This window comes from Larimichthys crocea, chromosome X, assembly GCF_000972845.2.
Source record: "Larimichthys crocea isolate SSNF chromosome X, L_crocea_2.0, whole genome shotgun sequence".
NCBI lineage: Eukaryota > Metazoa > Chordata > Actinopteri > Sciaenidae > Larimichthys > Larimichthys crocea.
The window spans coordinates 4,447,317-4,473,870 of NC_040020.1; the positions used below are offsets into that span (position 1 = coordinate 4,447,317).

At 40.8% G+C, this 26,554-nt stretch overlaps 1 protein-coding gene across 6 annotated transcripts in view; it reads left to right on the forward strand.

The window, feature by feature from the left end:
- sh3gl2a (SH3 domain containing GRB2 like 2a, endophilin A1) overlaps nucleotides 1-26,554 on the forward strand; it is a 35,502-nt gene that overhangs the window by 6,693 nt on the left and 2,255 nt on the right. Inside the window, exons 2-12 of one of the 6 annotated variants that reach the window (XM_010743866.3) lie at nucleotides 18,605-18,673; nucleotides 20,177-20,249; nucleotides 20,964-21,107; nucleotides 21,434-21,567; nucleotides 21,657-21,815; nucleotides 22,880-22,983; nucleotides 23,078-23,193; nucleotides 24,578-24,592; nucleotides 24,730-24,744; nucleotides 25,198-25,209; nucleotides 26,502-26,513. In XM_010743866.3, coding sequence (XP_010742168.1) covers nucleotides 18,605-18,673; nucleotides 20,177-20,249; nucleotides 20,964-21,107; nucleotides 21,434-21,567; nucleotides 21,657-21,815; nucleotides 22,880-22,983; nucleotides 23,078-23,193; nucleotides 24,578-24,592; nucleotides 24,730-24,744; nucleotides 25,198-25,209; nucleotides 26,502-26,513 — 853 coding nt within the window. The remainder of the gene's footprint in view (nucleotides 1-18,604; nucleotides 18,674-20,176; nucleotides 20,250-20,963; nucleotides 21,108-21,433; nucleotides 21,568-21,656; nucleotides 21,816-22,879; nucleotides 22,984-23,077; nucleotides 23,194-24,577; nucleotides 24,593-24,729; nucleotides 24,745-25,197; nucleotides 25,210-26,501; nucleotides 26,514-26,554) is intronic. The other 5 variants (XM_019256073.2, XM_010743867.3, XM_019256074.2 and 2 more) reach the window with 5 other exon arrangements.

Genomic DNA, 26,554 nt, shown 5'->3' on the forward strand with positions numbered 1-26,554 from the left:
GAAATTGTTTGGCATTTTACCTCGAAAGTACTTCCAAGTATTCAGTATGCAGACTGGCCCATTTCAGAATATTATATATTTATATTAATGTGCCCAAAATTGTACATTGTGCAGTGGCGTCGAGCAGTGTAGTTGCTGATTGCCTCACCCTGTGCTCTATCTGGTGTGTGAGTGTTTATTTTGTAGAAACATGATGGTGAAACCACCTCACACGTCAGGCTCTTTCTAAGACAACAAACATGTTATGATTCTTAGTATCTGGTGACGATACACTAATGAAAACATAGTTGTGCCGGAGATGGTGAAGAAAAGAGACGCTTCACTAAAAAGTCATTTCCTATATTTGTGACACGTCAGTTTAGCCACTGCTGCTCCTCTTTGGGAGACCGGCAGCGGGTCTAGAGTCTGTTGACCTTTACACCCTGTATGTCGCACACCGCGTTGGCACTGAACCTTGGCACTGGAATTAAATCGTGAGCCGCAGTATTGTCCAATATGGGCATAATGCCTCGGGGCACTGGGCTGAGTATCGGGTTGTATCGTGTTTGCTGTTTCCTCATGAGTCAGAGAACAAAGGCTCGCTGTTAGAATGATCTCTTAAGAATTGGCTACATTGTGCCAGCCAACCCAGTGCATCCAGTTTTGGCCCAGTTTGGATCAGCAATGCAGCAAAAGCATTGCTGCACTGGATCCAGTCCAGCAGTACAGTGCAGCAATGTTAATACACCCTCTTATCCTTTTATCTTGATTTATTTCCTTCCCTCACAGCGCTTCGACTGTTAGTCACTTTTGCTTGTCATTTTCCTTTCGGGCTTGAAAGAAATATGTTTTAATCACCACAGTGGAGCTCTTTCTCTTAAATGCCTCCATCAGGACGCCGTTTCCTCATGGTACTGACAAGTGCAAACAGTGTCTTTCTCACAGATTTAAAGCAAGCCTGTGAAGCTGGGGGAGCTGCTCCCCTCCTGAAACTTTTCAAACAGTGAAGTCTTTCACTGGCCAGAGGCATGTTTTGCAATATATTAAGGCAGCTGTGACAGATTTTTGAGTAGCGTGAGTGTGAAATGTCACCTCCATCACCTCACCTCTAACAAATGTATTGATTAATCTCCCCGACACTACATAAATCCTATAGGGATCATTACAACAGTGACTTTTTGTCTGAGCATGCGATAAACCGCTTCTACATGTTGTAATGAGGTGTGGCCAGAAACAATACAGTAGCCATCTCAATTAATCCCAGGGATTTAATAAAAGTATTTAAAAGAAGGGTGGGCAACTTCAGCAGAGACTTTGACTAAAACCGTCAGAGAACTGCGGAGCTCTCTGTGTTCTGACGTCAGCTCTGTTCTGGAGGTTAATGACAGACGGATACTGCACTATTCTTAGCTTGTCCCGTGGCTAGATGCTGCTGGCACATTTTGAATAAGCTCACCGGTGAGGTAAACTCATTAAATGTTTTCATCCAGAAGAAATATGAACGAGTGTTTAGCCAGCTTCGGCACTGCTACGTGGTGGGCAAGTCGTTTGAGGTTTATGGTCAATAGGAAGCGAGCTGTTGTTTGTTATCCGCTCCTTTTATTTCTCATTCGCCCTCTCTCTCTCTCTCCCAGCATTAGTATTCAGGCCATGACTTATGTTTTATTCAGCACTGGGTATATTTTACATTCTGGGCGTCATCTACTGCAGGAGAGACGACTGATGGCTTGAGGCTGGAGAAGGGAATTTCTCAGGACCTGTTATTAAACAGCTGGTAAAGGTTTGTCTCGTTAGATATAATGAATGGAGGAAAATAAGCTGTTTTTTTGTTTTTATTTTCCTCTTAAAATATGCTTTTTAAAGATCATTAATATGAGTCGCTGAAATTTGACATACAACATATATATCGTTCGTCGTTTATGACGATTCCACAGTTAATGTGTCGCCATTCCTGCAGAGTGAAGCAGTTTACTTTCATGCACAGAGATACCTGGAAATATTGATAAGACTAAAATGAAAGCATCTCCATACTCACACGCACATTTCTACTTCAGGGACATTCAGGTCACACCATTATTACCCAAATCTATAACCCAGAAGCATGCAGTACGCTCTCCCCGAAACCCATTCACCGTGTTCCTTATTGGCTTTTGTTAGAGCTGCTGACGTGATGTGTAAATAATGAACGGCCATGGAACGTAATTTGCAGTAATGGGCGTTTTCACATCCCCGGAGTCCTTGTGAAGGTCTGTCGTGTGGAGTCCATTTGCTCAAGGTTAAAGGTCAATGTCCGCCATGAACCAATTCACACAAAAATGTTTTGTATTGATGGAATACAATATAATAATAAAACAAGACAAGAAGAAAACAGCCAACATTTAGTTTTTGCAGGCAGTAATAAAGTAAAAACTGGTTTCTTGGGCAACCCGTGTCACTCTGTTTATCATTAGGACCTGTATGTAACATCTGTGTTTTTTAGATTTTGTCCTGTGGTTAGAGGCTGAGACGTGCTGGAGAGACATGTGCTGTATTTATGGATGCCAGTGTGGTCAGTCAGTCGGGTCCACCAATCCTAATGACGTTGAAGATCCCGTGAATTTTCCTCTCGTGCTGCCACAGGGTTGACAGTGATGGCTTTTACTGAAATATCTCAGTCACCATTTGATAGACTGCACTAAAATCTGTACATTTATTGTACAATGCATGGGTGCCAATAGCTTCGCTGTGGTTTTGTGTCACCGTCATCAGGTCAGAATCTATCTGATGCCTGTCACCATTAGTCTTGTTTCTTAACATTTAGACAATGTGCAAACTATACAGGTGAACTCGCTTATTTTATGAGGGCACAGCGGTTGCATTCGTCTCAAAAAGAGGACTGACTGTCACCGTCTACTTGCTTTATGTCAGTACATCTGATCTATAAGAGTTAAAGACCACATCAAACCTCCACACGGGTATCAAAACATTGTTTATCGGACAGGACACAGACACAGACGGGTCAAATAGCAAAACAGCCTATAAACACAAGAGTGTAAGTGCGTTAAATCAAAAACAGAGCACGCCAGGAGGGATCAAGTCAAGAACAGTTAATGTTACCCATCAAATAAAGATCAACGCAATCATTCCTCAGTACAAGTAAGACACGAGATGCAAGGGTCACATCTCAAATCGAACTTATCTAACCTTTACGGCGCTGCACTTTGATGGTGATGGGAAGGATCTTTTTGTAAAGAGAATTAGTGATCGGTCTACCTCACACGTACGATCCATGATGATGAAGGTGCAGACAAATAGAAATCTATGGCTCCTCTGTAGCATGCCCCTCTGCATTTAGACCGCATACTGCACATCTTAAATTAATTTTATTGTTGTTGTTATTGTTATTTACTTTATTTAGTCTCCTTGTGGCGCTGGAAGAAAAATCAAGGGGTTGAGTCAGGGGGAAGCTTAAGTCACTAAGCTTCATCCTCTTGGGATCTTTAATGTCTCAATATTGTGTGTTATGTAATCTCAATATTGGATGATAATCCCTCCAATATTCGGCTGTGGACTGAACATCCATGGAGCTATGTCGCTAGCAATGCTAAAAACATAAACAACAACGCAACATAATGTGTACTATATTTATCAGATGCGTTGGCGAACTTTCTTGAAAGGATATTTTGGGCAGGAAAAGTGTGGCAGAGAAAGAAAGCAGGAGAAAAGACGACAGAGAGAGGCAATAAAGAGGAGAGCAGGAAGAGATGAGAGGAGGAAGTAATGGAGTGAAATGAAGAGAAGAGGATGTCGGGCACAAAAGAGGAGAGGAGGCTATTCTTTCAGGCAGCTGTAGCATCATGTCCTCGGTCTAATGCCTAATTTGGCTCATGAAGAGACAGTAATGACAGCTGGAAGGGAACAGAACGTACTTTATTGTTATTTAAGTGTCAGCTACAGCGAGCGTCCATCAGGTTTCGGGAGGACTTTATGTATTTTTGTATGAGCCGTGCTTCCCTAGTTTAAAAAAAACATATTAGTTGATGTAACCGTGGACACAATGTGTCCTCCCACCAGCTGCAAGAGCTGAGACTGAATGGCTTGTCAGGGATTATACTCAGATTAATCAGAGCACGGTGACTTTGCATCATATTGGAGCCGGGTGTGACTCAGAATCAGAGCGCTGCAGCTGTAATCTGTGAAACGTGCTGCATGTGATGGACCAGACCACCAAATGTACCATGTGACCAGTATTATTTTTAGTTTATTTCCTCTGGGGATGTTGGCGCCACAACCTATAGGTCACTACTGTCATTTTCTTTATATTGCTTGAGGGTGAAAAATGCTCCAAAACTTTAAAGATTGATCACACAGAGAGGCAGACTCAGCATGTAAGCTTCAGTTTTGGACTAAATCATTAAATATTATTATATATAATAATTCATTTTTACTAAATTCATGCTGCCATGTGTTGTAATTACCCAAATATTATTGTTTACCAAGCAGCTGAGTAATGAGTTATTTAATCACACTGCTGCTTTCTGTAAATAAACCTCTTCATCATCTTCTGGAGTGCAAAGAGTGCCAAAGGCTTCTCGGTAAACAAACTTATTTTTCTGCCATTCAGACTTAATATGACAAACACCACCCACACACTGAGCTGGGGATTAAACACCTTGAATTTTTATCTATTTAATTAGTGGGCGGATCTTTCTTTATTCGCATGTAGGTGTGTGTGTGTATTTGCAGCCATTTAAGCAGGTGTTTGCAGTGGATAAGTAGATAAATTGGTTTAAGTAGATAATTGTGTACATTTTACAGGGACTCGGATGAAGAAGTTAGTCAAGGTGGTATGACAGTCCTGAGAGAAAACTAGTCTTAATATAAATAGATTTTTTGTAAGTGTGTGTCTGTCTGCATGAAACACACAATTAAAACATTATTATATTTATACATTATATTTACGATATCTACTGTATGATGAGTTTTTGAAGCTACAAATCACTTGATATAATGTGACGAAAAACAAAACAACAAACTGGGCTTCATAATTTGAATGGGTCAGTTAAATAGAAATTCGGAAATTGGTACAGCTGTCATGAACGGACATTTAACATTTAACGTGGGGGCTTATGGAGACAGATTCACTTCTGGAGCCAGCCTCAAGTGGACGTTCATTGCACGCTTCATTTCACAGCAACAGAGGTTTCCGCTTACTCCACACGGTAAATGTAAAATCCATGTAAAGACAGAGTTCCAATGTATGATCGCATAAATGATTAATATCCTCAAACTACTTTGTTAGCGTGGGCACAAACACAGACAGACACCTTTTTTGTAAAAAAAAAAAAAAGGACAACTGAGCAGCTACACCCAGTTTATTAGGTATAATATTATTATTAACCTTTTTTGTAAAAAAAAAAAAAAGGACAACTGAGCAGCTACACCCAGTTTATTAGGTATAATATTATTATTATTATTATTATTATTATTATTATTATTATTATTATTATTATTATTATTATTATTATTATTATTATAAATAGTTAAAAGTCTATTACAACAGTCCTTCAGGTTTTTATCATTTCAGTGTAAATGATGCATTCATTGTCGACTTTATCTAAAGATCACACGCTGGTCCGTGTTGACCTGTTTCAATATCTCCTGTGTTGTTAAAAATAATGCTAGCAGCTTGGATACATTGTTGTGGAGGCATCAGGGTCACAAAGTGTGTCATTTATTGATCCCTCACATTTTATTATTAACTTCTACTTTCTTTAGGTTGTTTTGAATCGTTGGGGGTTCAGCTCAACGTTGTTTTTAAGTCGTGGTTTTGTTTATAAAATGTCAAGAATATGTTGTGTGAGGTATCCATCAGTATTCAGGTATCATTAGATCTCCTCCCCTTCTGTTGTGACCTTCTTTATAGACTGGAAATCTAATCAAATCAGACCGGTGTTGAAAAGCAGATAGTCAATATCAAATAAACAGCGTGTTGGTCTGCTAAGGCTTTTCTCCTCTTTTAATGGGTCATGCCAGGCTCTGAATGTATTAATATTATTGTTTGTTTTTGGAGGGATTGGTGCAGTGTGATTGAAAGTCTGTGGTAGAGTTTGGGGGGGATAAGAAATCTGTTTTCAGCTGCTTTATTGATTTTTGTGTTAAAGCGCGGCTGCTTGTTTCTTCATGGATCCATTACTCCGCTGCTGCGCGACGGTTGAGCTCGAAGTTGGAAGTTAAAGTCGTTTATCAGCGATAATGAATCTTCTTTCATGCTAGGCAGCATTTGTGCGACTCCGGTGAAACGAGGTGCTGAGTTCAGGGACATTAGTGTGTTGGAGTCTCACAGAGTACAGGTACAGCGTGTAGAGACAACGTGTTGTTTCCCTGCAGGCAACAGGTACAGCGTGTAGAGACAACGTGTTGTTTCCCTGCAGGCATGCAGCACCCAGCATCTTCCTACCAATCATCTCTGTTTTCTAATGCGTTCTCTCTTTGTTTTATTATTTATATGCATATAAATATATTTATTATGTTTATCTTACATCACATTGTACATTATGAACCCTTGTTTTTTACTGTATGCTGTATGCACACGGTGTTCTATACAACCATAAATTAAACAGATGAAGACAGAGGAAACTATAATAAAAAGAATAATAACATTTTTTTAGCATTCTTTTATGATTTTAAATAATGCATTTCTGGTGTTGAATTCTGCATTACATTATGTGCAGTATACTAAGCTAGTAATATGTGTACATATAATGTGTACAAATGTATCAATATACAATAGAAACACACTCACGTGATGCAGTTTTATATTATGAATGAGTGTTAAATTCACATACTGAACAACTGGGCTGCTACTATTATTGTGTTAGCATTTTTGTCATCAATTAATCTGCCGATTATTGATTTAACTGTTTGATTTATTAAAAACAAATTCCTAAAGACCAATGAGACGTCTTCAAACTGCTTTTTTTCAGACCGAAAAATCTAAAATTTAAAAAAGACATTCATCTTTACGATCATTATCAGGCAAAGAAAAGCAGCATATCTATACTATACTATACTATGCTATACTATACTATACTATACTATACTATACTATACTACACTATACTATACTATACTATGCTATCACTACTTTGACATTATTGCTTGAACAATGACAATTTACCTATTATCAAAGTACTGTTGATCAACTAATCGACGTATTGTTTCAGCTTTATTATTAAATATACAGTCCTAGCTATTTATCTCACTGTACTGTATTATTTTTTTCTCTTTCTCTCACATATTTAACTTTTCTTACTTTCTCTTTTCATACTTTTGCTCATGACTCCTGTAACTTTGAGTCTTTGTGCTTCCTTAAATGTTTCCGTTTTTAGAAATCAAGCTCAAGCTTTTTCATCTTCACTCTTTCCTGATAGTCTCCAACAATCAGCTGCATAAAACGTGAGTCAAACTGACCTGACGTAACTCTGAAGCCTGGGAACAGTAGTTTGACTAAATAAGATTAACTCGAGGACCACTTACCCCAGAAATGAGCTAAAGGTGAGCTAATGAGGATTATAACTCCGCCGCTCAGTCTGGGTTTCACACATTGAGCAATGGTGAGGAGGATCGTTTCTGATATCGACTGATGCAGTGCAGCTGCGTGTTTGTGTTAGATGACTATTTCTTTGAGTTTTTAACAGCAGGATTTGCATGTGACAGCTGGTTGAGTACTGCTGTCCCTGTTCTGTGTGTGTGTGTGTGTGTGTGTGTGTGTGTGTGTGTGTGTGTGTGTGTGTGTGTGTGTTGCAGCAATTTGTGTGAAAGGTCAAACACCTCTTGAGGCAGACAAAACACGGAGGGTCTTTCTGATGGGAGACATGGCGGCATCCTTCACTAACCATGGATCCTCACAACGAGTCACGATTTATAAAAATGATTTAATCTTTGATTATTTTAATTTATGTATCTTCTTTTCTGGATTACCCATGTGTATAAAAGCCTTAATGTAGTGACACACTACAATCCCACTGGACCATTTATAATTTATGACTATGTGCTCAGCTTGTGTGTGGATTCTTGTCGTCATATGTCACGTATATTGACAGTTCACCTGTTCTCTAATACCAATAAGCCATCTCCAGAAATATTACTGATTGTCCTGACAATATAAAGGGCACTTTGACACAAAATTGGTAAAAAATTGCACTAATTAAAGGCTGCAGCTGCTCTAGTGTTCATCCTGTATGACTAATAGGAGACGTATCTACAGTACAGTATCTCCACGGACAGTTGGATTATAAAATATTATAAAGATAAATGATGCAGCCATGAATCTGTGGATCATAGATGCACACACACAGTGCAGGCAGCGGTCTGAAACTGAGTTTTAATAACTATCATCAATAATGATTTTCAGCGCTCATTATCCTAGGCAACACCATCATTACACCCACGCAGATTTAACTCACGACACTGATGGGTAAACATTAAATTTATATTACTATGAGCTTGCTGTATAAATATAACATGTTTCCCTTTTCAGTGATGTGCTGGAAGAAGTCAAGTCCTCCAGAGGCCTCAGAGCTCTGTCATTATTTCCTCTAAGACACACTGGTGTTTGAAATGGAAATTTCAGAGTGGAAAGCAAGTACAGAAGAAGGAGAGGGAAGCTAGTGTGTTGTTTCTGGTTGTAGCTTCTACGTGTGTGTGTGTGTGTGTGTGTGTCTGTGAGTGAATGGTGAGTCACTCCATGTGATGATCATCTATAAAATCATTGTTTCAGGGTCAGGTTCCTCTCTGTCTGTCACTGATGAATGAAAAGACTTTAGCCAATAATGATGCTGAAAGATATATTTCAATATCTTCAAGCTGATATTTTGTGAAAATAGCCATTATCTTTTAATAATTTCATTTTGATGACCGAACTTGTCAAGTATCCAGTCGCTCCTCCAAGAGTTTCTAGCAAAAAAAACCCTCTAAAGCTGCTTTTATTTTAAGGCTTGATTTTATAATCTGTTATTTTTAGTGAGATTTGGCCGGATTCACTCGACAACAATGCTCCAATTCTGCTGCGTCCTACTTCACTTACTGTGAAATCCAAAACCTCATCTGTTTGCCACAGAGTAACGTTACTTTCCGGAGTCATTTTAACTTAAATGTTTGCTTATTGTTGTAGTTACTGAATCATTTTTAGAGATTTAAATATGTGACGGCTGTTTGAGCCAGGTGGAGAAACAGGAGCTTAGTAGATGTGTTTAAGACTGGGGATGTCATCAAAACTGAGAGTATGGGGCGGTCGGTAGCGTAGTGGGTTAAGCGGCCGCCCCGTGTGTGGAGGCTATAGTCCTCGCTGCAGGTGGCCCCGGTTCGAGTCCCGCATCGGACGGCTAATTTACTGTGTGTCACTCCCCCTCTCTCTGCCCCCTGCTTCCTGACTATCTTCAGCTGTCCTATCATTAAAGGCATAAAAGGCCAAAAAAATAATCTTTAAAAGTAAAAATAAAAACTGAGAGTACCATTCAACTGTTTCAAACTCATTACGACATTAAGTACCATTAAACAGTGTAACTTGAATATCAGGATGAACTGCAGCGTTTCTGGTTAAGAGTTTCACGTCTGTTGCACCTCTGATAATACGAAACAGTGATGTCATGATGTACCGACACACCCTGGAGTACACTTCTACATCACTGCGGCGAGGTGAGGCGTTAAACCACTCCAGCTTTTAGTGGTTGTTAGGATTTTATACAGTGATGGATGTCAAGAGAGATTAATACATGATGAATTCAACAGGTGAGTTTCACAAATGAGCAAGAAGAAGGCAGAGTGCTGAGAAAATGATTGCAAGAGGGAATTTAGAGAGAAACTTGAACACATTGAGCCGTTCACACCTTCTCACGGTTGGTTGGCAGAACTATAGGTGGTCTGGCGTGGGAATGCTGAGAGCGTGACTGTCCAGCAAATACCGAGCACTGGTAACGTGCAGTTAATCATAGAAGTGATTTCAGCATCAAAGCAGTGATACGTCGAATGGATGGAGGATTATCCTTACTTAGAAGTGTACACTCACAAATCATGAAAGTGCTACCGTAAAAAGAATAATCCAAAGTGAGCGCAGTTAACATTGTTATCTGTCAGCTGTACTGGACACTCAGTCTAGTCGTGCAGCTCTGCAAAAGCTCGTCATCATTCATGTCGTGTGTGTGCATGCCGTTACTCATCCTCCATCTTTGTCTCATCATCATCGTCACGTATCCCAATGCTCACAAACTCTGGCATGCTCTCTGCACACACAGTGCCAGCTGGTTCCCCCTCCCCGTTTTTTTACCAAGCGGTACACGGATGAATTGGAGTGTGCACACATCTCCCGAGCTTCAGACTCATCCCTGCTCTTACATAAGAGCCATGCAAAGGCTTACAAATCAGATTATAATAGCTACAGGCCACACACTCAGAGAGGATAGAGGTCAGTGAAGCAATATGGTCAACCAGTGGATTGATGCCTGCTTGAGTTTGGACAGAGGAAACAGTGGTACCCCTGTCCGGTCCTGTCAGGGTACTCGTCTGCACTTGATTCCTACCTTAACTTTAGCAGTAATTTCGTGTAAGGATGCGGTCATTGCTTGTTTCTTGGTGGGTTTGTAAAACATCACAACCTGGCGTATCAATGACTTTTGTCCCCACTAATGCCACCTCAGGCCTTGATGTCCTGCAGGATTTCTATCATCCCCACGCAGCTGTAGTTGGAGTAAGAACCAGCCACTCCCACGCAGGATTTAAGGCTAATAGATTTTCCTTGGTTCCACGAGAGCACAGGTCTATTCTTAGGACTGTTCGTGCAATTATAGGGTTTAATTCTAAATAAAGTTTTAATATCTGTTCAGAGTTCAGTCCTCCTGGTGCTGCAGTCTGTGTTCAGAGGTCCTGGTCAGCCCAAAGTTGAGGTTTAACTGTGACGGTGTAGATTCCCGTTATGGAAAATGCAGTAGGACATACTGTTGAGTCACAGTCCAGCAGTGAATATACTCGGCACAGTGTTTGAGTACAGCGAGGCCTTGAGGGTATTTAGAGGTGAGAATAGAGAAAGGGGGGGGTGATAAAGACAGAAGTGGAAAGAAGGGAAGAGAGCGAGAGGAGAGAAAATAGAGACAAAGATCTTCTGGGCATTGTTACGCAATTGTTGTTGGCTTTTCAATATTTGGCAGCTCGCTGTCATATTCCCATCTGACCCAAGCCTTTCTGTTTCCCTACGTCATCGCCGCACAACACACGAAGTAGAAGAAGAAAATGGAGAGTTTGAAGGAGAGGAAAAGGTGAAGAATATTCCAGTCGTACCTCAGTGTGCAGACTAAACGAGAGGTAGAAATGTAAATGTGAATATCTCTTTCCCACCACCACCACATGTCGGGAGGATGCTTCCACTCAGATCTTTCCCCACACAGGAGTAGAAAGGGCAGTTAGGGAGCAGGCAGGTGAAGGAGGAGTCGAGGGATGTTTTAATTCTGTCAGGATGAGTCAGATCCTCCTGTTATTGTCCAGCAGCAGGGGTTGTCCTCCTAATAGCCTCACTAATCACTCCTGTCATTTTTAATCTCCCTCTTCCATCCTGGGCGTATTTAAAGCAGGGGCCTCTGTGTGCCCAGCCAGGATTAGACTAGCGAGCAGGGGAGGAGGCGAGGGTGGAGAGCGACAGCAGGCAGCACACTCCCTAGTGAGCCTCACATTGGACGCCATGTGACTGATGCTAATGCTAACGGGACGGTTGTGAATGTTAAATATAAAACGAATGATGCTGTTTAAGGTGCACAGCCGTGAAGAGAGTGTTAAATTGCTGTATTGCTGCAGTGTGTATAAGTCTCAGTAGGTGTTTTATGGATGCACCTCTGCATTCATGCATACATCATGGACATATGGAACCATATTAAAAATGCAAATGAAAGCCATCCTCTTTCAATATTCAGCATCTCATTTTAGTGCAACTGTCAGTTTGTCCGTAAATATCTCAGCTGTTAGACGGATTACCATTCGTGTCTCTTTCAGGGTGTATTCTGATAACTTTGGTGGCTTCTCCTCTGACTTTAGTACTCAGTTCAAACCCGCACTGTGCCTCACCCATAGACTTATACAACATGTATCTGTGACGTCACCCGTCGGTTTATAAAGCCTCGTTTTGAACATCAAAGTGCAGTGGCTCTGGCAGCCTCTATCTTGGCAGTCCGGCCTCCACCGGTTCCGTGTTAATCCAAAAATGGACCTCAGTGGAGCCGAGGTAGGCTGAATGAAGCCTTGTTGCTCAAACAAGGCACCTGTTCTTAATTATTCATAAGTTTAATATAATTTCAGGTGAGTTTTATAAACGTTCAGACTCAGTTCAGTTGTCATGAATGGGTAAATTAGCTATAGAGACCAAAACTATTTTTTTATACCTGGTTGTAAACATGTTTATTTCTGCTGTGAAAAGTTGGACATTTTAACATGGGGACTTATGGAGATTCTGTAGCCAGCCTCAAGTGGACGTTTGAGGAACTGCAGTTTTTGTCACTTCCACATTGGCTTCTCTTCAAGGCCTCTTGTTTCTTAGTTTTATATTCTTGTACTAGTAAAGACAACAAAAGTTGCTATTGAAAACAAGTGAGTAGTTGTGAAAGGTGTCCATATATCACTTAAGTCAATGCTTTGTACTTTAGAATGCACTATGAGTTTATTTTTCAGCAAATCGATGAATGCACGTCTTTTCAAAGTGCTTTTCCGCCTTTTAGCTGATGTTATTTTTTTTCCAACAACAAGCTTTAGAGCCCTTTTAACCACTGAGATGAGAAATGATTTTACACAGCATATTTGGTATAAAAATAAAATAATGGAGGAAATGTACCAAGTAAAGCAAAAAATAAATTCATCATTATGTTACGGCTGGTTCAAACAGTGAGTATAATAAGGGGTGTAGCAGCAGGGTAGTTTATTGAAGTAGCGGAGACAGAGAGAGAGCTGAACAAAGGGCCTGGCTATAAACAGTTGGTTCAGCCCACGAACAAGCACAAGTGCTTGTCAATCAGATAATCATAATAGAGCTTTAGACACAAACCATTAAGGTTTTTTTTAGAGTTTATGGATAAAACAATGCATAAATATTAACTCCTCTCTCCTCTGAGTTCCACAAATGTGAAATGTGAAATTCACATATGAAAAAACTGAAGCAGGTGTAGAAACATGAGCTGACACCGTAACCCCAGGCCCGTGTGTGCATGTGTAGATATGATGTTGTAGTATTGATTGCACCGCGTTCTGCATCGTGAAGCATAATCTAATCCTGGACTTCCGTTTTTAAAAACAACAACAGGCTCTTTATGTGTCTGCAGTCGGTTTCCTCCTCAGCCCTGTAATAGTATTAGCTCAGGGTGTCTTACACAGGTGTAAAGCCCTGCTGTTTAAACTCCCGTGTTGTGTTTGCCAGGAGTGTTTCCATTAATCTGTGTGGGCAGCGCTCTTTATAGAAAAGAAAGTACCGTCGGCCTGCAGGTGAACTGTCTGTGCTGATTTATAAGAATATTTTGGCTTTGACTGGCTGCTCGCGTATAGACATGAGAGCGGTATCAATCTTCTCATTGACTCTCAACAAATAGACATATTTACCATAACTTTTTTTTATTAATTCTTCCCTTCCTGTTGATGTGAAATAAAGGCCTCTTTGTCCATTAAATATTGTTAAAAAGACATTTAAAACCAACAAATAAGAACTTGTAAAATCAATGAATTGAGAGGTTTTTAAGTCATCAGTGCAAAAAAAAAACCTCTGAGCAGTAAACACTGTAAGTTCACTTGTTACAACAGGCTGTTCACACCTTTTTTGTGTCACCTGAGGCTCTGCGAACACTCACGTATCCCTTTTTAAAACATCCCGTGTGAGAGCATATCAGGACACACTCTGCAGTCTGACCCGTGTGATGATGCAAGGGATTTTGGTTGGATGAGGAGGGAGGGAGGACGCCCTGCAGCCTTTGGCAACGTCTCTGGGCTGTTTTCCTCTCTCCACACGTTTAGCATCTTTTTTTTTTAATCTGGTCTGATTTGGTTCACATGGAGAGAAAAATGCAGAGTGAGGAGAGAAAAACTGAAACCTTACGTGACCTCGACGAATGTTTTCTGTGTGGAGTTATGATAGTTTGTTTTTTTACTTGACCTTTGTCTTCTCTGCTTAAAGTTTATGATGTCGGTCTGCCCTCCAACTTTGGTCCGGACTGAAATATCTTTTTTGTGAGAAGCATCATGATGAATGTTTGTGCACACATGAATCCTGATGACTTTGCTGATCCCCTGAGTGGATGGATGCTGTGTCAGTGCTGCTGTAGATTCTTGTTCACATTACTTAAGTGTTCAGATATTTCTTGTTTGTTTATGATTACACTCGGTTGAATGTGTGATTTATTTTTGCATCAGGGAGGAAATTGTTTAAGTGCCCTTAGCTTCTTTCCTCTCTGCACATTTCCATTTAGTGTTAAAGTTTCCCTCCAGACAGAAATATGGTTTACTTATTGTTACATCACTCTCTAGAGTGTTGCTGTTTTCACATTCGTCTGTGCTCATCTCAAGACGTGGACATCTCAGTTTGTTTGGAAGGCAGACGTAGTTTAAAAGTGTGATATGAAAATAAGAAACTAGTTCCCATATAGAGAGAACAGACTCTCTGACATCTTGCATGTCCATAGATTCTACATTTGTCAATGTGGAAGAATATTTTTAATCCTTTAACCATGTCAGAACCAAATTATGACTCAAAGCAGAGCATATTTCATGTCTTAAAACAAGTCTAAATTGCGCTGCAGCGTAGGAATAACCTGGCCTGAACTCTTCAGTGAAACCTCATCCCTGCGTCGCAGAGGGACCGCCAATCAACTCCATTTCCTTGCATGTGTCAGCACTGACACTCTTAACGAATACGAGCGCGTGAACTAATGGGTTACATATCATCTACGCCACTGCTGTTATTTCCCAGCAGCCCACTGTGCATTCTACGTACAGTATCCCTTTAAGGTTCATTTCCCACTGCTGTCACTGCTGCTCCGTTCACCTTGTGGTGTCCTTGCCCAGCAGGGAGGAGTGGGAGGGCTGAGAGAGAGAGAGAGAGTGATGGGTGGAGAAAGAAGAGGGAGTGAGGGACAGATTATAGGGACGCACAGAGATCATTTATGTGTGAAAGCAAAAGGGACATTGCCGGTTTCTTGGGCTTTAGGTGAGATTAGCTGGGTCACATTTCCTTGAGTGTGCACTAAGTCATAGTAAGTAAAGCATCAATCAATAGTCCTGTGGTTATTGGCTGTGCTATCTGTATAGTCCTTCAGTGTCATCCTGGCATGCATCTTCCTCCCATCACTGCACTAAATTGCTGTCTCCTCAGCTTGCAGCAATCAAAGCGCAACACCGGCTCTGTCTTTGCTCTCCACTTTGCAAGTGTCTGGAGGTTGAACATGCGTTGACAGCAGCCACAGGCAGCGGGGTGCACAACAGCCCCGTTCCACTTACTCAAAGCAGCCACCAACAGCAACATTTCTATTCATCAGTTGCTCTTTATCTGTCAAGATGTACACATATCCTCGCAGGAACTGCTTGACTGAGTTGTTTTTCATCCACTCTGGCTGCAGAGCCCCTCTCTATCTCCAAGCTAAAGAAATCATAGATGTGGGACACACAGACTCAAACACACAAATAACGACGGTCTGAATACTGTGTGTGAGGTGAACTCTTCCATATTGGTCTTCAAAAGTAAACCTTTGAAGCCAGTTCTCACCTATTCTGTCTTCAAAAGTAAACCTTTGAAGCCAGTTCTCACCTATTCTGTGTACCCTGTGGACACTTATTAGTTAGTACCTCTACTTTCTGATGAATGTAAGTACTCGTGGTGTTATTATTGTTCGTTAGGGTTCATTAATTCTGCCTGTTTCCAGCTTGAACAACCCTATTTAGATTTTCTAATAATTTTTCAAACAATTCACTGTCCCATCTTCTTAGTGTTCATGATTTCTTGCCTTTCTTAATGTGTGATAATAAACTGAATATCAAAATTTCTGCAGCCTGGGTGGTCGATAGGGTAGTGGGTTAAGCGCCCGCCCCATGTGTGGAGGCTACAGTCCTCGCTGCAGCTGGCTCGGTTCGAATCCCGCATCGGACGGCCATTTACTATGTGTCACTCCCCCTCTCTCTGCCCCCTGAAAACTGCATGTGCACTGACAGTATGCAAACTGTAGGTGTAAGAACTAAGTGAACCTACTTTCCTCCTTAAAATCATAAAAAACGCTGCGTAAAATGAATCGTCCTGTTATATAAATCGCAGTCATCTTAAAGCTGTTTTTGCACCTGAGCGTATTCTCAACCTGGTGCGGAGCATTAATCATCATCTTGAGCCCCATGCACAAAGTCTCAGTCCTTATCGCAGCAGCCTGGATTAGATTCCAGCCATGTCGTGCTCCCTTTTTTTTTTTATCCATCTTTCTCTGCCATCCTGTTTCATTTTTCAGCTGCTTCCTATCAAAGGCTCAAAAATAAAAATAAAAAATCTGACTAATGAGTCTCTCTGAAGAGAACGAATAATTGGAAATATCCTCTGACAGAACCAAAATAATGACTGTGTCATTACATACAGACGTCAGGCACTGCTTTTATTATTAGAAAAAGATTATTAGAGCTCGGGAAAAAAGTCTCCCTTTGATGTTATCCTTCTCTTTGTCAATTAGGAATACGTGTACCTCAGCTGAGATGACTCATTAAAGCCTGTGTGTCTGCTATGAAGCATATGTGCCTCATTTTTTTATATATAAATACCAGTTTCTATCTAAAAGGAGGCCATCATTTCGGGCCATCTGAAATCACATGTAACTGTGCGCTCATATTGTATCTCAGGTGTAAAATAGTACAGCATGTGATAATACAGCCTGGATGAACACCAGAAGTGTCACTACGTATTTCGCTTGTGGTTGCACAGCTGTGGCACACATGTCAAACATACTACACATGCACACGCGACGTGTAATAACAGTCTTTACCAACTCATTCGTCGCCGTCTTCCGTTTCTCTCCTGATTTGTATTTCGAGGAAGGAAGTTTCAGACGCTGAAGAGATGTAGACACGATACCTGATAAGCCAGGCACGGGCAAAGGTACCTGTCTCCATGGCAACCGGTTCAAGGGGGATTTGAAGACACTGTAGTGATGTGTCGGTGAAACTAATGACAGGAAATGTGACTCCTACTGTGTGTGTGTTTTGCATTGCTGTCAGAGTACAGAGCTGTTTTACAGCAGTGGGATCACGGGAGATTTTGCTAAGATGACTCATAGAGCACCAATCCTTAGAAAGTCTTATGCTGCATAAACTACTGTCACAGGCTTAGTCTTACAAACTCCCCACCCTCCCCTCTGCTCTGTCTGTCACAGATCACCCCCTCTGTGTTCTCACTAGAGCCAGAAAAAAAGAGAAATTTCTTCACCAAGAAAAGAAAAGAGCAAATCTATAAAAACTCTGCATGTGTAATTTTGTTTTACAGCCTCATACTGCAGGAAAGACTTCATCCACTGACCTTAGTCTTCATAGTTTCTTTAGTCATGCATTGTGACGTTCCCTGAAAGCATTTTTTTTCCCCTCCCTCAGTCCATCCTCCGAGGGCCGTGTCTGGCCTCGTTGTGTCAGATTGCTGGCACTTCAGGCCATCTGGTTACATCACAGACCGGAGCTGGATGGTGGCATAGCTGGAAATATTACCAGCAGACTGAGAAAGAGAGTGCGGGGATAAGAGCCCAGAGGAGATATATCTGTGTTTATGTCTGTGCAACTTGGATCTGTGCCACGTCTGAAGCTATGAAGGTCTTTAGCTTGTTGCTGGCCATTCTTTATCTCCGCCTCTCTGTCTCTTATCTCCCTCTCTGCTGCTCTCCAGCACTGATGGAGAATGTCTGCGTTGCTGAACGGTAAAGCTCACATTGTCATGTCTAAGGAAGGAGTCTAGACTGAGTTATAGAGGTGTATGTGCAAAGTAATTGTAAATATGTAAAGCATATATTCTCACACAAGGGTTCCAAGTTTAAACTGAGTGGAAGATTAATAACAGGATGAGTAAGATGAAAAAACATACACCACAGAGTGTGTTTATTTTTACACACTGCTCTCATGTTTATTGCTGCAACCTGTTGACATTGTTAAGGAGTCTCAAGCTAAAAACACTGATTGGATTGGTGCTATAGAAAGTGTTTGTTTGACACTTTAATGTCTATTTCATTAAAAGTTAACACCGATGTGAATATCTCTAACATTCCTGACATTGTTACCCATGAGCGTCGGTGTTGTTCTGTGAGGTTCATGTCGCAGCGTGATCATTGATGAAATGAGTTTGTGTTCTGTGAAGCACAAGGCCGAGCTGATACTCATGTATTTGTTTGACATTATTTTAATTAATGAGAGAGGTTGTGATTCTGCGATGTTGCAGACACAGTCTGGGTCACACTACACGTGCTGTAATTTACTATAGAACAGGATCTGATTGCCTCTTTTCGTCCTTACATATCAGTATTGAGCATTGTCTGGAAATTGCAGCTTTTCATATTTGTAATCAGTGCTTCAAGCTTCAACCCTACCATGTTTTTGTGTGTGTGTGTTTGTTTTGCAGAAAGTGAGCGAGAAAGTTGGAGGTGCAGAAGGAACGAAGCTGGATGAAGACTTCACTGAAATGGAAAAGGCGAGATGAACTCTCTCTATTATCCCCATTATGACCTTGTTGAGAATGAAAAGCTTATTATTAGTTTACCAGAAGAAGAAATGTTGTGCGATGCGTTATTAAACCGCTTCAGAGAAGGTTTTTCTCTCAGCGGTATCAGTGGATCCAAAACATTTTCTGACCTTCGCTTTAACAGGGAGTCAACGGAAACACTCGGTCGCTGTTTATTTTGAGGTAAACACGTCGAAGGTTTTAGTCGAAAAGAAAGACGACGCACCAGTGTTTGCTCTGCAAAATCTCAGTTAAAGATTAAAGACTTGTTACTTGAAGGTTGCCAGGTCAATCCTAACTGCTCCAGTATAGCTGCTCTGTGGCCTCCATGTATTAATGTGTGTAACTGAGTTGCCTTGTAGTGAAAATTACAACTTTATCTTGTTTACCTTGAACACAAAGCAAAAACTTCAAAATATCCTGCATGTCTGGCTGAGAAAGCTTCCCCAGATTTCACCCATATTAATACTTCTACGCTCAGTTGCTCTATTTATTTTTAGGAGTTTTGTTTTGACTTCATTTTTAAAATATCATTTGAATGATTGCTTCTCCGGGAATTCTTCCTGCAGCAGAAATTTGCAATTATCTGTTGCGTGTTGTGTCCGTAATGCCCCCGTAATGCCAACAGTATTTACTCTAAAATGTTCTAGCATGCCACATATGGAGGTAGAATATAGGCCTTGAGGTCAGTGTTAATTCTTCTATCTGAGACACAGAGCAGCTGTATGATTGTGTTTAGAAAATCGGGCACCAATCAGATCATGACTATGTTAATTGAGGGGACAGGACTTTCTCACTCCGTCGACACAACAGATCGGTACATAATGAAGAAGTCTCTACAGAGTACTTGTTTGCAGACTAATGTCCTTTTATGGATATATAGACTAAGGGCGTATAGACAAGTCCGAGAGCTGCTTCTTAAGAACTGAGGCGGCATCGTGTCATAACAAGTGTATTGATGAATCCTCCATTCTCCTTGGCCGAGCTTCAACCTTTCAGTATAAGGCCTGTCTCAATGTGTCTTTATATCTCAGCGTGCGTATCTGCTCACATACGTGTACGCTTCCCTGAATAACGTGATGTATTTCTTTCTATATGTGAGCGACAATAAATATATGTATGCAAGTGTTTTCACATGTGGTGATTTGTGTTAATATGCAGAGCTGTGGGGAGTCTCATCACACTAAACAAGAACAGAGAAGCTCTCAGCTCTGCACGTCGTTCTCTCACCACCACGCTGCAGAACAAAGCCACACTTTCTTTCATCCCGTTTTTTTTTTTTACCTCCCTCTCTATTAGATGAAAGGTTCATAGATCCATAAATTGTTTTTTATTGCTGCTATATTTCTCTTTCATCCTCTCCCATCCCGCAACATTTCAGCCATCGCATATTGCGTTTCTATTTCTTAACTGTTTGTGCACCCTCTGTTTCTGTCTCCTTTCTCCGTGCTGTTTCTACATTGTGGTTTACAGAAGATGGACACCACCGCTCGGGCGGTGCTGGACATCATGACGAAGACTACCGAGTATCTGCAGCCGAATCCAGGTGACATAAACTGGCTGTGGCATGATGATAATGTGATGTATTGTTCATACAATAATGTAAAATGTATAACATTTATGCACCGATACAGTATATATTATTAGCACACATGATCTTACAGTATAACCACAATTAATCTTGAAAATATAACATAAAGAGCTAGATACTCTGTACCTATTTATACGCATTAACAATGTTAGAATAATAGACCACATTTAACCAGCGCAACCACTGTATTACTATTTATTTTAAGACATTATTGCAGTAATTTAAAGTTAAAGATGCTTGGCCCATTTAAGTTTCCATTATTATGAAATATATTCAGCTTCAGGAGAAACGACACAGCGCAGGCCTCGTTTTTAAGGAGTGATCTGTTTAGACCATCATTTAATAACTAAATTAATCACGAGATCTGTCTGATTTTAGCTCATCGGTTGTAACCGACTGATCGATCACACTGTGCTGTTGCTTTGTGGTAACAAACGCAGCAGAGAAAGCTTGAAATACTCAGTTAGTCACGATGTGAGAGAGATCATCACTAGCTGGACTTACTCTTTATCCACTCTGCATCAAACAGCCTGCCTCATCCTCAAATCCACAGTGTTTAGAAAGACTGAAACTCGCTCGAGAAATCCCTCAAAATCATCCGCAAACATCCTGAAGCCTGGAATTTAGTCCAGCCATGTTTGGTTTCATTAGTTTTTTTTGCCTTCACAGCCACCAGAGCCAAAATGAGCATGATGAACTCCATGTCACGTATGCGGGGACAGGAGAAGGGACCGGGCTACACACAGACCGAGGCCATCCTGGGAGAGTCCATGCAGAGGTTCGGCAGGGAGCTCGGAGAGGAATCTAACTTTGGTGAGCTGCGGCAGATTCTTACAGAAAGAGAAGCACAAGCACTTTTTTTATGCTTCACAAGAACAAAGTGGCATAATTTTATTCCCTCAAGGACACGGTAACAATGTTATAAAAAATGCATGAGCCTATTTCCAAGACAAGATGCCTGAAGTCAGCTTTGTTATTTAGTTCAGAAGTGAAGACATCAAAATGATGTTTACCTCTCCTCAAAATCTGCTGTAGACTCTAATGAGAGAGTTACTTTTTCTACACCGTCAGCTGACACTGAGCTGTTGTTGCTCACATGTCTTTTGGATTAGAGTCTAAATGTGTTTTTATATTTCCAGGCCTTGCTCTGATTGACGCTGGGGAAGCCATGCGTGAGCTTGGAGAGGTGAAGGATGCTCTGGACATGGAGGTCAAGCAGAACTTCATTGATCCACTGCAGAACCTCCACGAAAAAGATCTGAAGGAGATTCAGGTAGGGGAACACACACACACTTTTCACACACACACAAAAAAATAAAATAATCTATCAGTCAATCAATCATTTCTGGTCTTCTTCTGCAGCATCACCTGAAGAAAATGGAGGGTCGTCGTCTGGACTTTGATTATAAGAAGAAACGTCAGGGCAAAGTGACAGAGGACGAGATCAAACAAGCACTAGAGAAATTCGACGACTCCAAGGAGATCGCTGAGCAGAGCATGTTCAACCTGTTGGAGAGTGATGTAAGGATGATTTAATACTTTCCCTGTTCAATTCATTCACCACTGACAATATTGTACTGTACTTTACACGGTTGCTTTGTCTAGCTACTGATCTTCCCCTTGTCCTTTTGTCCTCCTCAAACCATCAAACCATGGTAATCAAAGAAGGGGACAAAAGATTGGGACTGAATATCATGTCTGATTGGATTGAAACATGACTCTATTGAATGCTAATGTGTCTGTGCCCACTGTATGTGGCAACCCATTGTTTCTCAGGTTGTAAAACCATACAAATACTAATCTCGATAAATCTCTGCATATGAATGCAGAGCCTGTAGACAGGGGACCATGATTTTGGCATTGGATGTCTTGGTTTCCGTTTCCATGGTGACCGTTTTTTAAAGACATGCAAGACATCAGCGCCTTTCTAGCCTTCTTACCACTCAAGGTGGATTTACACTACATATATGCACACACACACTACATATACACTGATGCCAGTGGCTACCATGCAAGGTGCCAACTGCTCATCAGAAGGGAGCAGCATTAACACAACCGGGTACAACTTCAGCCCAAGGAAACTTCAACACCACCGTTAGTGGATGACCTCCTCCACAGTCAACATGTCATTTCTGCGTATAAAGATGCTAATCAGACTGTAGACGAACTCTTGGATATCTCGGATCTCCATTATCTGTCTTCTGAAAATATCTGCTGGATACACTGGAAGCTCTGTATCATTGGCCAGAGGCTAAATTGTTTTCAGACGATAGCCGCTGGATTTTCTAGATTGTTGATCCTGTGTGTCGACAAACAATTTCACCACAAGGTCCATTAGTAGCTGTTCTAGAGCCTTCTGTCATTTCACACAATCTTCCTCAACAGATGAAGTTTTTCTAATTGTTGCCATTTATATGAGCATTTTAAGAACTTCTGCAAAGATCGTCTACTGAGGAAGATTGTCTGGTACTATTAAAAGCTCCAGAATGGCTGCTAAGGGACCGTGTGACGATATTGTTTTATGGGTGATGTGCAACAGCTGTCATGGTGTCAATATAACAGTAAGCCATGCACGTCTTTAACAGATTGAACAGGTGAGCCAGCTCGCTGCACTGGTCCATGCTCAGGTGGAGTACCACAGCCGGGCTGCTGAGATCCTCACACAGCTCTCCAGTAAGATCGATGAACGGTTAGTGCTCACGCTTCCTGTTTTCTCTTACCGTATGTTATCGGATGTCTCAATTGTTTGTGCATTGAGGGATTCTGTGTTTTCCACTTTACAGGATAAGAGACACTTCTGTCAAACCAAGGAAAGAGTTCACTCCTAAACCACGTACGTCTCTGGACTTCTCCATCAGTGAGAACCACAATGGAGGCATCCACAGTGCTCGCTCTCCAGGTGAGACCCAGAATATAAAGCTTATTGTTGAGAAGCATGTCCAGAAACTAGTCCTGGTACACTGTGATATCACACACATTTATATTCTAGCTGATGTGAAGACAAAATAAAAACGTTTGTAGAAGTATTTGGCTGTAAAGGAAAGTTTCTGGACTAGTTTCTTTTAATTCCTGATCTTTTTTCCTTTAACAACCCTCTCTCTGTTTTTCATTTTTTACTGTAAATTCTCAGATGAAAGCCAAGACTGACACTGGTGATGTATCATAATGAAATGCAGCATATACACAGTACATACTGTATAATCAGTATCACTCCAGTCCAGTGTTACTCAAACATTTTCTTCCGAGTACCACCATAATGACAGATGGTAAAATACAGAAGCATAGGCTGATTCAGCTACAGACAGTTCACAGGCAGGTTTATTCACTATAACAAAACAGAACCAGTTCAAGGACAGAAAGCTGATTTGGAAAGAAAGTCCTGATCCGCACTTCTCTTTCTATTTTTCCTTGTTTTTGAACTATTTATTTACCTCAGCTTACTATCTTGTCGTCTCATAAACTAATCATGGATGTATGCACGTGCAACATACGTGAACGTGATGATGTAGCAGGTAAAATGCAAAACTTATTTTAAACATTCAGCAGCAATCTCAGAGCTTATTTCCATTCAAAATGTTGTAGTATTTTAACAGAATAACATGAACTATATTTAAAATCAGTAGGGGAGGTCACGTACCACCAGTTTGAGAAGCAGTGCTGTAGTTCACATTCAGATGTTTCACAATAAAATCCTTACAGAACGAAAAAATGATTAAGTGCTAGAAGACTTTTACTGTGAAACACACTGTGTATTGGACTTGACACTGTCGCCAACTGCTTGCTCATGGTGGGAATTGTTGAGTCTCTGTAAATAACATTATAACCATACTCTACATGGAAAGAGATAACTTCTGTTATGATTTGGGGCTATATAAATAAACCTGAATTGAACTTTATCAGCTAGTCAGAGGACAGGGCGGTTTCTTACTAAAATATGATCAAATAAAGTTGGTTAGTCCTTTTATTTAAACTCATTAACAACTCGTTTTTTAAGAGAAACTTGTGCACAATAACAGATTTAAGTATAAACGTGGAGAAACAGAAATACACAAAAGAGATTCATTCACCATTAAAGAAAATAATTGGACTTTGTTTGGCAGATGTTTGAGAATTTACCGTGTGTTTGTCTTTATCGTGTTTCCTAATTTTATTTCTTTTCCCAGCTCCGTTCCCCAACTTTTCAGTTATTACCTGTACTGAACAGAATATCCATCAGTCCAGAACAATTTAATACAACTCTGCACTCTTCTCTTTCCCCTTATGATTTTTGTTCATTCTTCCAGGGGCGAGGTCTCCAGGTGAGCCAGGTCAAACTTATCTGTCAATATGTTTTTTCCGTCTGTGTGCTCATGAATTCATTTCTTCAATAACATCACTTACACTTAAAACTCACTTACTTAAAAAACTACTTCTACTGTTCCCCCCCCTCCTCCAGGAGCGAGGTCTCCAGGTGAGACAAAAGTGAATCTCCGGAGAGATATCTCTTTCATTACTTCGTCATTCTTGTATTATTATTTTTTTGTTTGTCTCTTTTTTGTGAGAAAATTGCTGCACTCAAATGATACAAACAAACAGCAGAAAAACAAGTGCCGTCTGCTCACTGTACAAAGAACGCAGACGTACAGTTACAATAAAAGCTTTCCAGCAGACGAGCATTTGCCGTTTCTGTTTTGTTCACTTGTCAATCTTTGCTCCGTCTCATCCTCCTGTTTCTTTGTCTGTCCGACGCTCTTCTTATTCATGAACCAACACGTGTTTCTCCTCGCTTTGTTTATTGACCTTTTTCGTTGTTGCACCTTCTATACCTACCCATCAACTCATCATTTATCCATCTAGAAAATGCTATTAGACACAAACACCTGTGACTTTTGTTCACCTTTGTTTTCTCCTTTCCCCTTTGCAGCAAGATCTCCAGGTGAGAAAGAGTGACGTGGGAAGAGATGCAAAAATCTCTCGATCACTCTTATTTTTATCCTTTTTTTAAAATTGACTTTTGTGGAAGTATATTTGTGTCTGCGTTTTCGTTTGCAGTGCAGCTCGTCTGCAGTGCTGTTTCTGTCTAACCACCGGTTTCTCTTTTGTCCCTGTTTTATTTTTTTGTGTATGTAAAATTGCTCCTTTTTCTTTTATTATTAAGGTAATAGTTGAACATTTTGGGCAAAGAGTTTTTTAGGTAATTCGCTCAGAAATACATCCATGCAGCTTAGCATAAAGGCTGAATACAGGAGGGAACAGCTGTGTCCAAAGGCAACAAAACCAGCCACCAGCACCTCTGAGGCTCACTAATTAATTTGTTTTATGGGGTGTTATGTGCTGGACTAATTCCTGGAGAGTCAGCTTGTTGCCTGACGACTGCTGAGAGCCAGGAAATAGTCCCCATAGTCCCATGGTGAATTGTTGATGTTAACTCAGCATCTGTGGGACTTGATTGTTTTTCCTCAAGAATACGAACAGTTACAAGGATGGATGGCGTATAAAGACTAGATGTCATATCTGTGACATCACCGATGGGTTTCTGAGGAGCTGTATGTAAAGCTGTGAGTGTTGTGGCTCCGGCTGCCACCATCTTGATAGTCCTGCCTCTCCTGCCTCCCGACTAATCTAAAAATTGGCAAACACGTAGCTTGTTGGTGGAGCTGAGGCAGGCCGAATGAAGCCTGGGTGCTCAAACAAGCCATCTGTAACAGCACCAACCTGTCAATCAAAGTGGCCATGCTGTTAATTATGCAAAACTTTAAGACTTAATATAATGTCAACATGTGAGTTCTATAAAAATTCAGACTCAGTGCAGTTGTCATGAACGGGGAAATTAGCTATAGAGACCAAAACTGTTTTTTGTACCAGGGTGTAAACATGTTTATTTCTGCTGTGAAGTTGGACATTTTAACATGGGGGCTTATGGAGACTGACTTGTTCTGCAGCCAGCCTCAAGTGGACGTTTGAGGAACTGCATTTTTTTTTAGTTTTCAAACAATATTTTTCTCTCTTGTCGTGCATGAGCCTGTGAGTGAGTCGCTATGTTTCCAGTCTTTATGCTAAACTAAGCCAGCTCGCTTCTAGCTGCACTACTCTCCCAAAATGTATAACTATTCCTTTAAACACTGAATGCTTTGTTATTAATTTCTGGTCACTGATGGTCATATTGTGTCTCTTTTTTTGCTTTGTCTCCTCCTCTCTGCTTCCTCCTCTTTTCTTTCACTCTTTCAGCCAGGTCTCCAGGTGAGCCTTTCACAAGCTTTTCTTGTGGTTATTGTGTCTCT